Raw genomic sequence first — 13,285 nt, 5'->3', positions numbered from 1 at the left:
CGCGGAGAAACCCGGCCGGGAGCGCCGGATCCGGGGCACACAATGAACCAAAGCCCGGAGTCTGACTAGATCAGGACCGAAGACCAGTTCCTGGGGGAAAACAGAAGAAAACAAAACGAAGACTTGTTTTTAAAGGTAAATAAAAACAAAGTTAATTGATTAAAAACTAAAAAGAGATAAGGAATACTGGAGTATGTTTAATTTTAAAGTCAAAGCCTGCACCTCTGCATTTAGTATCTTTGTTTCTTTACAGGCAAATCAATTCAGAAAACTTTTTGGCTTTTTGAAAACTGTAAATATTATTCAATAGGACATATTATTATTATTGTTGTTGTTGTTGTTGTTGTTGTTATGGCCTTATTTAAAATATTGTATGTAAATAAGACCGATGATCCCAAGCCCAGAGGTAAATGTCCGACAGAATGGCTGAAAAGAAAAGAAAGAAGCGGCTGCAGGGGTTCATTCAAAGTTCAGACCTCAGCAAAATATATTCAGGTGACCATCGCAAGGTCATTTTCTGATGTCAGCCTCTGATCTTTAAAGTGAAAGTGCTGCAGCTCTCCACTACTCCACTCCTTCAGTCCTGTTCACGTGACTGTAAATGAAACCGATCAGAGAAAATCTGCAGACTTCAGAATATGAAAAGAAATGAAACTAAATGAAAGTGTGGGTAATGTGCAGAGGCTCTGTAGAAGGACAGACTTCATGATGGGGATATAAATGGTAAGTGGCCTGTACTTCTATAGCGCTTTACACACACATTCACACACTGGTGATGGCAGCTACATTGTAGCCACAGCCACCCTGGGGCGCACTGACAGAGGCGAGGCTGCCGGACACATCTTTGAAACATGTTAGTGAGCAAAAGAGTGAAATCAGAAGGAGATCTAATAGTATTTCACAAAAATCTTTTCAGGATGAAATCATGTAACAGACTTATTCTTGGAATAATTCAATGAGCAAACCAGACCAACATGTGTTGACTCCAAGTCTGCATCAGGGTCTGACAAATACAATCATTCAGGATTAAACACCAGCCCTGGGCGACAAACACCTGTGGTGAAGTATTTTAACCACTAGAGGGCGCAAAAATTAAAGCGTGAGGCCCAGACAAATCCAAACTGTAACAAAACCTCAGCAGAAGTTATTAATTATATTAATATTATTATTAATTATAAAAGCGAGTCTAAGAAAAAGGTAAATTCTGAATATTCTGCTAACTGTCGTGTTTGATTTCCTCCGAGGACGGCAGGTGTCCACAGTCAGGACAGGCTGACAGATTCAGAGGCTTTTGATGATACACCAGGACAAGTTCAGCGATACATGAGGAAGAGCTACGCAGGACCAGCTGAGAGATGAAGAGCATAGCCAGGCTGTTCTGTCTACTTCACCCGGTTTCCTTCTGGCAAAGGTACCCTCACTGCCATACTGAGAAAGTTTCCTCCCCCAGGCTGTTCAGCTATCTTAGTGAGGACCTTCACTGACATAATGGTTTCCTTAGCCCCTCACCCTAACCATTAAAAATTAATGCCTAACCCTAAACCATAACCTAATTGTAAGCCTGACACTAAAACCACATTTTGAGCCTCAAAAAGGCTTCAAACTTGTGAGGACCGGTGAGTGTGTCCTCACAAGGGACTGTTGGTTCTCACAAGTATAGTAGAATGCAGATTTTGGTCCTCACAAAGATAGCTGGACAGGAACACACACACACACTGAGTTACTTTTGCACAGCCCACTGTCATCATTGCACTTTTCTTTTGTACTTCTGTCTGCTGTTGCACTGTTTTTGTTTTTAGCAGTTTTTGCACACTTGCACTTTCTGTGGTCCCATGTTTGTCTGTCATCTGTAGCACTGTGGTCTTGGAGGAATGTTGTCTCACTTCACTGTGCACATGGCTGGAATGACAATAAAGCCACTGGACTTTTTATCTCTCCATAATCCATCCTGTTTGTTAGGGTTAAACTAACGTGTTCAGAGTGGGATGGGCTGTTTGTCAGTGGTGGCAAGCAACGGTTGCGGCGCCCTCTATAGTAAAAGGCAGAGCCCCGTCAGCGAGCCCAGCTTAATACAAAGACATGTGAAATCATCCTAAAGCAACCTCACAGTTTCCAAGACAGCGTGAATGTGACTAAATAGTAAATGGCCTGTATTTATATAGCGCTTTAATTAGTCCCTAAGGACCCCAAAGCATTTTACACATCCAGTCATCCAGTCATTCACACACTGGTGATGGCAGCTACATTGCAGCCACAGCCACCCTGGCGCACTGACAGAGGCGAGGCTGCCAGACACTGGCGCCACCGGGCCCTCTGACCACCACCAGTAGGCAACGGGTGAAGTGTCTTGCCCAAGGACACAACGACCGAGACTGTCCGAGCCGGGAATCGAACCGGCAACTTTCCGATTACAAGACGAACTCCCAACTCTTGAGCCACGATCCTCTGCTGTTAGCGGTAACCACGAGGATTTATTCACAGTCTGCTGCTGTACAGAACAAATGTAGGTTACCATACAAAAACAGATGTGAGTGAGTGTAAATGCGCGCTGAGCGCAGCGCAGCAGGGCTGCGCTCACTGGGCGCGCGTCCCTGCAGCTGTGCAGATGTTTAGTGTTGTTTCAGCTCAAATGACAGAGATGCTCCACTTCCTCCTCTCGTGTCTGATATCTTCCTCCTCCCTGCTGGATTCCTCTTCCTCCCATTCTCCTGCAGAGCGAGGCAGCGTGGGCGGACGCAGCAGGACCGAAGATGACAAAGAAACAAACTGCTGGACCGGTCAACAGAAAATCCCCCAGAAATGTTTGTGTACACGTCGGCACATGAGCGCCGCTGTCACGATAACTATTCTTCACTGTATCCACAGCTCTGCCTACAAAGGTGCCTTGATGAGCATCATTTAGAAAGGACTTTGATCAGGTTCAACTTTTTTCATTTTGCAGAAAGTCTAAAAGATGTTGTATTAATCAAAGATGCATCTCTACGTTCATCGATGGCATACAGAGAATCAATGTGTGGAAGAAAGAACTGCTTCAAACACGTGATTTGGTATGAATGTAACACAAAGGAACAGTTTTTATACTTTGAATGTTGTGTTTGGGCAGTGGCACAGTGTGGTTTGGATCTTGTGTTAAATCTCGGTGAAAATCGTGACTGAAGTTACAAAGCATCTCACCCAAACACCATGTACTGTAGTTATGACGGTCGACACTCAGCGGTCGGCCCAGTCCAGTCTACGGCACGCTCCCCAGCTTTCATAGACAATCCTTTGAAAGTACGACTGCAGCAACATGCTACTGATGAACGCAATCACAAAGACGAGTACAGGTTTTCCTTAGCAACAGGTGGTTTCCAGGAGTCACAGTCGCAGCCTGGTTTTGGGCCTTATTCTCTTGATCCCACCCGTAACCATAATTGTCACCAACCAAAGCTGTGGACGAGTTAAAGTCACGTGGTCAACATGAAAAACTGCAAATTGCACAGGGGCAGCTCACCCTGCTGTGCAGAGCTGCATCCAGTCAGAAGATTAAGACAGCGTGCAGTAAAGATGAAGCGCCTGCTAATTAAAAACCACACCCTAAAAACACGGGTTAAAATCCTAAAACGACTTCCTGTGGGTGATACGAGTGGATGGATGAACTTTAGCATTACTGCACCTGATGCACAATAAACCCAAAGAACGATTTGAAGTGGACGGCGAGGTGCAGGAGGAGCCCCCATCATAGTGGAACAAAGGAAGAGAGGGAGAGATCTAAAAGGCTAAAATTGGAAAACGCTGGAGCTAAAAAAAAAGATGCAGTGAGAACATCTGCCCAGAAATAGTCTGAAACACATCCTGTTATCTGCTCAGAGCGACAGGTGAACAGTGCAGGACAAAACTCTGCACTCGGGTTTCTGCCGCCATGTCCTGTTTGGCCATCTTTGAATTTGAGGTTCTGATACATGTGAAATATGAAACAGCTGCTTTACATCTTCACTAATTTCATGCAAACCAACAGACCCGGAATTACCCCGGGCCTCTGAGGGAAGTGAAAAACAAGCTTCAATTAAAGAACCAACAGTTACAAGAACAAAGGAAACAGAATGAAGAGGCTGAGACGAGCAAAAATAACGCAGGGTGCAGGCTGGGAGGGGGGCAAAGGTCTAAAGCTCAACAGGAAGAAGGTTAGAAGCTTACAAGAAATGCAAACTTGGAACGAGAAGTGTTTACAGAAGGGATTCACCCGAAAACAAGGACGTACACAACAGTGACAACAGAATGAAGCTGGCAGGAAGCAAAGTCGGGACAGAAAACATGTCAGTTTAAAACATGACAGGAAAAAACTAAAATCCCTGCAGATTAAAAAAGTTCAGATGAACCTGAGAAGCAAACTTTCAGCTCATGCTGGCTTCGTGTCGGCTCAGGTCTTTCTAAGGCAAATGTTTAAACCACAAATCAAAGAGGCAAAAGAATAAAGTCGCACTAACTGCTCGCTTCTAATCAGCCAATCGCGTGGCAGCGCCTCAGTGCACTCAGGCACGTAGATGCATTTTTTGGACACTCGTGGCATGTGAAGAGTTCTGGTTTTAAATCTTGTCACAGTTCAGAGACGGCACTGTGAAGGAGTTGCTCTCATGACACATCGAGCGATGCCATTGGTCAGCCAATCCAGCCACATCACATTTTTGGATGGTTGCTTAGAGCAGGTAGTCGAGTACTCGGTACCAGGTACCTGCACCTGTGGAAACCCTGAGAGTCGAGTACGCACTGATGGAAAAGGGCAGTGTGAGACAACCCCAACAGGAGTGGGTTTACAGCTGCAGGCCGCTGACCTTTTCCTTCCTCGTCTTTGGCAGCATGAGGTCACGACACTGTGTTTGGGTCTAATACCAGCAGGTTGCACCTCCGACTGTCACCGACGCCCTGACGCTGTACCAGCTGCTGCAGTGAAACGGACTCGCCTGCTGCATCGGTTTTTCTCTGCAGAGTTCAAACGACGGGGCATCCTTTCATTCCTAACGCATTACCCAGTCCACACCAGCGCACATATCAGCACCATATTCACAGGTGATTAGAAACATCTGCTAACATCCAGCTGTGACGCAGCAAACACATCAGATTTTGCATTTGTGGAGTATTTGTCATGCAGAGGCCTCAGCAGTGTGTTGTAACATGCAACGGTCGGAGCAGGGTTATCATGTTTGCATAGACGTGTTAGTCAGACACAGAGGAGGAGGGCTCCTCTACGGGGGGAGGGGGGTTAGAGAGAGAGAGAGAGAGGAAGTGGAGTCCACTGCAGACTATAACAGCTCAGACTCAGCTGTCAGCAGCACTTCAGCTTCCCATTCACAGAGCAGGAAAGCAGACCACAGGTGAAGGCAACATCTGTATGGGAGCCTGAGCAACATCTGGAGTTTATGGTGAGAGAACCATCTGATGCACCTTTAAGCTGATGACAGAGCTGTGTTATTGGGTCAGTCTGTGATTAATGTAAGAGAGGTGTAGCTGTAGAGGCGTGATGCGTGTGGAGGCAGCGTGGTGGACCTCGGCTCACCGAGGCTCCGGAGCCCGAAGAAGCAGTAAAACCTGCCGGAGGCTCAAACAAACTGTTTCGGGATAAATCCGTCACAGGGGAAGAATGCTCCACCACGCTGCTCTCTGCTCGCTCAGCTGCTTCATGTGACTTTGTTCTGCGTTCAGAGCGCTTCTTACTTATAAAACTTTGTGGATGTTGTAAAGGTTATTTTTCTGTTGAGTGAAGGAAACATTAACACACGATCTGACCTTTCAGCTGCAAACCTGAGTGAGGCAACTCTGACATTTAGATAACATTAGCTCACATCGGTGCGGGCCAACTTATTACACGCACAGAAAACACTCAAAACTTTTTTTCTTTAAATATCTCAGAGGAAGGAAGGAAGGAAGGAAGGAAGGAAGGAAGGGAGATTAGAAGTGATCAAACATCAGAAGAGCTCAGAAAGTTTTAGAAAACTGAAAAAGCGCATCACCATCAGATGAGGACGTTTGTCGGTAATCTCCTCAGCTGATGGGATATTTGTCACGAGTGTGAACAGCAGATGTAAACGCCACGCTGTGGTGATGCGTTGCTCCCAGCTGCTGTAAGAAAGAGCGAAGTGTGAGGGCAGAAGCTGCGCTCTCCTGCAGCATGCATGGATGAAACAAACACACGGAGAGCAGGATGTTCAAAAGAGCTCAAAGGTGCAAATGAATCAGATGAACTCAACAGTTTTGCTCTAAACGAGCGGCTGCAGAAAGATTTTCAGCAGCCAACTGTAACCTCGGTTGTGGTTTCCACATTAATATAAGTGTGCCAGCTGTTGCTCGCTTATACCTGCACAGGCTGGCGGCATGTGCTGTTTTATTAATGTCGTTTCATCCAGCAGGTTTCTGTTTGGTTTACTGATTCAAGAATGTGGAAACATGTCACGTAATGTCAACAGTATGAGAAAACGAGCCCAAAAACAAACACAAACAAGCTCATAAACACGCACAAACACACGTCAGGATGTAACGGCGCACGAACGCAGGAGCCCGAGCGTGAGGACAGATTCTGCTGCAGGACGCGCAGCTTACAGAAATATAACAGTCAGAGCTGCAAGGAAAAACACTTCTGTGACATGATTGAGGCTGACTTCATGTTTTACTCAGAAATCCTTCAGTTGTGTTTTGTGTCAGTTTGATCTTTTATTTCTGACCACAGAGTCAAAAACAGGGTTTGTACTGACGCTGCAGAGGAAGAGCCGCTGGTTTGTGGTCGAGCTGCACTGAAGATTCAGATGAAGTGATGTGGTCATGTTTTCATGCTAAACCAAAGGGTTCTTTTTCTTAACCTACATGTGTGTGTGTGTGTGTGTGTGTGTGTGTGTGTGTGTGTGTGTGTGTGGGTGTGTGTGTGTGTGTGTGTGTGTGTGTGTGTGTGTGTGTGTGTGGGTGCGTTCACATGCATGCTGAGAAGTGGAAAAAACAGCGACCAAAGAAATGACAGCAACAAACCATCCACACCGCCAAAGGTATCAAAAAAACCACAGAGGGTTAATGTGTGGATTCATTTCTTCTCACATCCCCAAACTCGTGAGGATGTGCCGACAAATCTATCCATACTGGTTACATACTGGTTACATACTGGTCCTGGTCAGTTATCAGAGCCCAGATTAGCAGAATATCTGATTTTGTTGTGCTTGTAGTTTTTTCTGGTTTACTCTGTGCTGGGCCGCCTGTTTCCCCTCCTTCCTTCAGCTTGTTGTTAGTTTGTTTCTGGTTTTCACTTTGATCTGTTGCAGCTGACGCATTTAAGTTTGATTTAACGAGTTTAAAGTGCTAAAAATAAAGCTGTGGCCAGCAAGTAGCAACAACTACCCACAGTCTGTAATATTTTTATATTCTACATAGATCTGCTCTGTGAAAGTCTCTCACTGGAGTAGGTGTCACACAATTGGTCGGTTTGGTGCAGGAAAAGAGTGAAAGTCTGACTCGGAGAGCCTGGATAAACAGAGGCCGCTGATAACCACCGTCAGCATAGCTGCTGTCTCTGCCTTTGGTCGACTGGGCTAACACAGAGGCAGCCTGGCTGCGTCTGTCCTGCTCTGCAAGCTGGTACCTAATGTCCTTTAATGCACATATTAAACACATATGTAAGACTGCTTTCTTCCATTTGTGCAACATCTCTAAAGTTAGAAATATCCTGTCTCAGAGTGACGCTGAAAAACTAGTTCATGCATTTATTACTTCCAGGCTGGACGACTGTAATTCATTATTATCAGGAAGTCCTAAAAACTCCCTGAAAAGCCTTCAGCTAATCCAAAATGCTGCTTTGGATTCAGGAGACAGAGACTATCTCTACTCTTAAGATTAAGTTTTTAACTTCCCCCTTTGGTAAATCTTATCCTTAGACCTGGATTAGGTGACCTTAGGTGGCCTCAGTGTGGTCTTCTGCTGCTGAAGCCCACCTGCCTCATGGTTTAACATGCTGTGTGCTTTGGTCCAGCAGTCAGTCCACAGTGGATAAAGAAACAGCCTGATACAGAAACCTTTTTCACCTGGGTGGGTGAGGTGAATGTCTCTTTGTAATAACAGCATTGATGTAGTCCTGTCACAGGAGGCCCGGAGTGATGTGCTTGGCCTCGTCTGCACCAATCAAAGTCACTGACACTGAAACCTTCACTGTTTGTGCCCGACAAACACTGTGTGGTTCAGACCATCCAGGAAATGGATGCTCTTGTTTTACTGAGTATGAGTGTTTTACTATCGAGTCAGAACAAATGGGGTCTGCTGGTCTGATTCGTGAGAGCTTCAGTTTCAAAGAAGTGAGTTTGTTTCCATAACTGAGTCACAGCAAACAAACAAATGCTCAGGAATGACATCGGGGATCTGGATGAGACTCGTTTACTTAACAAATGATTCCTGTGAATGTTTACAGCCTTCACACAATGGCTGGAGTTATAAGCAAACTTCCCTTTAAGTCTCATAAACATGAAATATCAGTGAAGGTCCTGCACCACGTCCTGTGCCTGTCAAAGGTAAAAGCAGAAGCTTTGCAGCTGTTATTGCATAGTCAGCATCCTCTCAGTGTGTATGATCAGATACTACAGATGCAAACTTTGGGAACTTGTATCCCAAAAGAATGCAGAGTCCACGAAGTCCAGGACGCAGGTCCAGGAACCAGCTAACGTCTCTGAGCTGAGCTCTGGTGTTACAGTGGACATGACACACACATGTTTAAAGGCTAATTTCCCTCCTGCTCTAAAAAACGGTCTTATTTAAGTCCGTCTGTGAAGCTGACGTCTTCAGAGTTTGTAGCGCCATCTTGTGCCACTACAGTGCTGTCATGTGGTTGGTTGGTTGCCACTAACAGACTTACATTAGCTTATGTTAGCTAACTAGTGATAGAATCAATGATGCAGTGGAAAACAAGGAAACTAAACTAAAAGCAGTCTAAGGGGTACTTTTGCGCTGCCCGTGGCAGCAGAAGTGGGTTTGATCCTAAACTGTCCACACCCGTCAGCAGTAAGTGGTTCTCCACCCATCGCTAGCTGCACTGAAACAGGAAAATCCACCTGTTAGCTGTTTGTGTTTGTAGCGCACTTTATGGATGTGGAGGAGAGTCAAGTGCACCGCTGGTTTACCAAGCTCGAGTCCAGCACGCCTTAGGTTTGCTTGGGGTTGCAGACGAACAGTGCAGGCAGCTGGCAGAGCAGATGTTCACAAGATGTAATCGGCATTATTTTAAGCAATGTTAAAGTCTTAGCCCTGCAACTAGGGCTGGGTATCGTCACTGATTTCTAGAATCGATTCGATTCACAAGGTCCCGAATCGATTCAATCCACGATTCGATTCTAATTGAATCGGGGAAATTTTGCCTCAGACAGTCAGAAATATTATAATTATAAAAGAGTGGATGGATGGTTAAAGTCTAATTTAACATGAAGTTATATCAGGGTAAAGTCTGGGGAATCCTGGTATCGGCGCTCCGTTGATAGTGGATTCCTTTCCCGGGTTTATTTTTGAACTCAGAGTTTGTTGAGCCTGCTTCCTGGAGTGATGTGATATCAAAAAAACTTTATGTTTGTTCTTGTTCTCTGAAAAGACCCTCGTAAGGGTCGATAATATAACACGTTGGTGCATTTAGTTGACATGATCGTCCCCTGTGGCTCGCTCTGAGCTGCAGCAAACAAAGGAACAGGCCATTTATTGGTGGCTCTGGCACAGGAAGTAAACATCCTCGTTCTAAAGCTGTGGGCATTCAGTGGCTTTATGAGACAATCAGCAATGTGGAGATGGTAGGAAAAGAGGAACAGCACACTGCAGGGACACGCCACACGCTGCCTGATCAGGAGTTTAGCTGCTTCCCTGAAATGGAAACTGCTGTCTGATCCTTCTTCATATCGGCTCTTCTGATCCACAGTGGAAGTGTCCATCTCCACACAGGATTTCTTATTCACTAACAGCTTCTGTTGACTGGTGTAGGTGCACAAGAAACCAAATAGTGTTTCAGGTGGAATTAAAGCCAGCAGGTTGTGTGGTTAGTGCAGGAATGACCACTAGCAGAAATCTGAGGTTAAAAATAACTTTACTAGCACGGGAACACGCGATGCAGCCGGTGCTGTCCTGTCAAACCCGACCGTAAGTGTTTTCACAGCGCAGATGAAGGACGAGAGCGCTGCGTGTTGGACTGGGATGAATCAGGATCGGAGGGAAGTGCGTGAAGAGCAGGACAAAGGAAGCGTCCGTGAAACCTTGTTTGTGCACGTGCCCAGTGTAAACAGAGCAGCTCACTGCATGAACACAAAAGGTTTTTTCAGCCGAGCAGCACAGAAACAACGTAACACTGAACATGGGTTAAAGCACAAATGCAGATTCAGGCCTTCAGCGGTCGTTACTTTGTGCTCTGTCATAACGCCATGACGCCGCTGTGGTGGTGCATGCAGACAGTCTGCAGCTCTGTCAGTGGAAACCAAACACTGACCACAGAGAGTCTGTCCACCTCCTCCAAGTGACGATTACGTTTATCACTCATTTCAAAGAGAATGATTCTGCAGGTGGAGCCACAGAGCGTCACCTCTGTCACTGATTTCTCCCGTTTTATTAATGCCAATGAAAAATGTTTCCTGTAATCGTCCTAAAGCTCGTACTGTGTTCTTCGTGTTTGCAGGGATGGCTCACAACAACTCCACCAGCCTACTGTCCAACCAGACGGCAGACTTCAACAGCGTCTTCACCCTGAAGATCCTGCCCCTGCTCTACTTTGTGATCTTTCTGGTGGGTTCGCTTCTGAATGGCGGAGCCGCCTGTATCTTCTTCAGAGTGCCCGCCGACTCTGGGCTGGTGGTCTACCTGAAGAACATGGTGGTGGCCGACCTCCTCATGCTGTGCACCTACCCGTTCAGGATCGTGGCTCAGCTGGAACTCGGCGGCTGGTACATCCACGTGATCGTCTGCCGCTACAGCGCTGTGATCTTCTACTGCTCCATGTACATGGGGATCCTCTTCATGGGCTTAATTAGCCTCGAGCGCTATGTCAAGATTGTCCGAACCTCCCCCTCCTCCATCACCACCACCTCCTGCAGGACAAGAGTAGCCAGGATCTTTTCCCTGCACCACCTGCAGAACCCCAAGTGTGCCCGGGTGTTGGCCGTCCTCTCTTGGACCCTCCTCACCGTTTTCCTCATGCCCAACAGCTTGCTGACGAGCAAGGAAGCCAACGAGGAAAACGCCCGCAAGTGCATGGATCTGAAGACGGCGCTGGGCAAAGAGTGGCACCGGGTGTCCTCGATCTTCAGCGTCTCAATGTTCTGGGTGACTCTGGCGGTCCTCGCCTTCTGCTATGCCTCCATCTCCCGCCGCATCTACCAGTCGTACCGCCGGGTTCGCTGCGATAACAGCGACGTCTGCCGCAAGTCCAACCGGAGCATCTTCAGCATCCTGGTGGTGTTCTTCATCTGCTTCGTGCCGTACCACGTCTGCCGCATCCCCTACACGCTGAGCCAGATGCCGGAGTCGAGCTTCAGCCGGTACGCCCGCTTCCTGCTGCTGCAGGTGAAAGAGGGGACGCTCTTCCTGTCAGCACTCAATGTCTGCCTCGACCCCATCATCTACTTCCTCATGTGCCGAACCTTCAGAGAATCGCTGCTGAGAAAAGTGTCGCGGCGAGAGAGGAGGAGGAGGAGGTCCCTGACCACGGCGCAGAGTCTGAGCAACATTTAGAAGGCGAGGAGGGGAGACAAGGCAAATAAGGCAGCGGCAAGGAGAGGAGAAGACCCCTGAGGAGACGTGAGGAGACGCAAAACCTAAATGTTGAAGCTGAAATCATGTATTTTTTTTATTTGCTGTAATAAAATTGCTCTCTTCTGTTTGTTTCTCGGTCTGATAGAAAAGTGTGTAAATCAGGAGTTGTATGTGTAAAATAGAAAGAGACATGAATGTATATTTTTATCCCTTTATGTGTACATAAGAGAAGTATTCAGAGCTTCAGTTCTTGGTTTTATTTATTGTTCTGACCAAAAGCAGGACAGAGAGGACAGGGAAGGTCAGCGAGGAAGAGGAAGTGTTGACGTGGAAGTGAAACTGAACTGTGATGAGTGGGCATCAAACCTGCAGCATTAAAGTCCGTTCATGCAGAATCTGCTGATTTGCTCACGAGTCGCCTCTTTTTAGAAGCTCGTGTCAAACCGCAGGACGAGCAGCAATCTGACTGTGATGTCATAGTGTTCCTGCTGTCAGAGTCATTACAACTGCTTTATGATGTCTGTATTTTAAATAAAGCTTTTCTTTCTTCTAAAATAACTCCTATTTAGTCATGTTTTCAATCTCTGCTCACTGCAGCTGATGCCTCTCTGCTGCCATCAGGTGGTCATATCTGTCATTACATGTTTGTTTGCAGGTACACGAGGAGCAGCAGAGTGGGATAAAAAATATTAATAACTATTTTGCTGACATTTTAAAATCCCTCTTTTTAAAGTAAATTAAATGAGGTGATAGTACCTGTTCCTCAAAAACACAAAGTTAAAGGGGAAAAAATGGAGTGTAATGGAACCCTGTGACCAGCAGGGGGCGCTGATGACATTCCCAGTAAAGGTATTGTTAAATCACACGTGGCCAGTCTGAATCACAGCTCTGACATCAAAAACACATATTTTGGGAGTTTTTAAAGGCAGCAGTGAAGAATTGAGACTGATTGATGTTACAGCTGTTTCTGTCATCTTTTGGTGTGTGTGTGTGTGTGTGTGTGTGTGTGTGTGTGTGTGTGTGTGTGTGTGTGAGAGCACGCAGATAAGCATTGATCATAAACAGAGACAGATGTGATAAAGCAATGACAGCAGCAGACGTGCAGGATAAACTTGGACAGTGTGCAGTGACGGGAGTTGGAGCTTCAGGTTAAGCTCATGATGCTCGTTAGTATCATTTGAGGAATTCCTCCTTCCTGTACAGCAGCCATCAGCATATAACCTCGAGCAGCAGCATTTTCAAAATCATCACATCAGAACTGTTTGCAGTGAGTATCTCACACCAGAGAGACACAGGGAGAGGGAGGGGGAGCCGGGACCAGGCAGGGGTCATGACTTCATCTGAAAGTCAAACATCTACCTCCCTGTCTGCCGTTACCGAATCCTCCCACAGATTCCAGCTCAGTGCCGAGCTTCGTCAGAGAATCAAAGAGCGATTGTGTGCGTGCAAAATCAAAAGAGAAACCGAACGCTCCATTAGCCAGCCAGCATGACAGAGAGGAGAAGAGCCCGTGAAAGCTTTCAGCAGGGCTGCCCGACCTGCTCAGGTGAGCTGCATCCTTAAT

At 46.5% G+C, this 13,285-nt stretch overlaps 1 protein-coding gene across 8 annotated transcripts; it reads left to right on the top strand.

The window, feature by feature from the left end:
* Positions 1 to 72: 72 nt before the first annotated feature.
* Positions 73 to 12,279, top strand: LOC113035920 (P2Y purinoceptor 14). 8 transcript variants are annotated; one of them, XM_026191788.1, is made up of 3 exons: positions 73 to 135; positions 1,245 to 1,411; positions 10,649 to 12,279. In XM_026191788.1, the coding sequence occupies exon 3, from the start codon at positions 10,651 to 10,653 to the stop codon at positions 11,698 to 11,700; it is 1,050 nt and encodes a 349-aa protein (XP_026047573.1). In that variant the 5' UTR covers positions 73 to 135; positions 1,245 to 1,411; positions 10,649 to 10,650; the 3' UTR covers positions 11,701 to 12,279. The 8 variants fall into 8 exon arrangements, with proteins under 8 accessions (XP_026047573.1, XP_026047575.1, XP_026047572.1 ...); XM_026191790.1 differs by having other exon boundaries at positions 75 to 135; positions 1,253 to 1,411; XM_026191787.1 differs by lacking the exon at positions 73 to 135 and adding an exon at positions 490 to 723 and having other exon boundaries at positions 1,253 to 1,411.
* Positions 12,280 to 13,285: the final 1,006 nt, after the last annotated feature.

This window comes from Astatotilapia calliptera, chromosome 14 (genome assembly GCF_900246225.1).
Source record: "Astatotilapia calliptera chromosome 14, fAstCal1.2, whole genome shotgun sequence".
Taxonomy (NCBI): Eukaryota; Metazoa; Chordata; class Actinopteri; order Cichliformes; family Cichlidae; genus Astatotilapia; species Astatotilapia calliptera.
The sequence above is the reverse complement of the archived record's forward strand: the minus strand, read 5'-3'. Positions and strand labels throughout refer to the sequence as shown.

Bases quoted from the DNA above. Each gene is read 5' to 3' on its own strand.
- LOC113035920 (XM_026191788.1), top strand. From the start codon at position 10,651: ATGGCTCACAACAACTCCACCAGCCTACTGTCCAACCAGACGGCAGAC.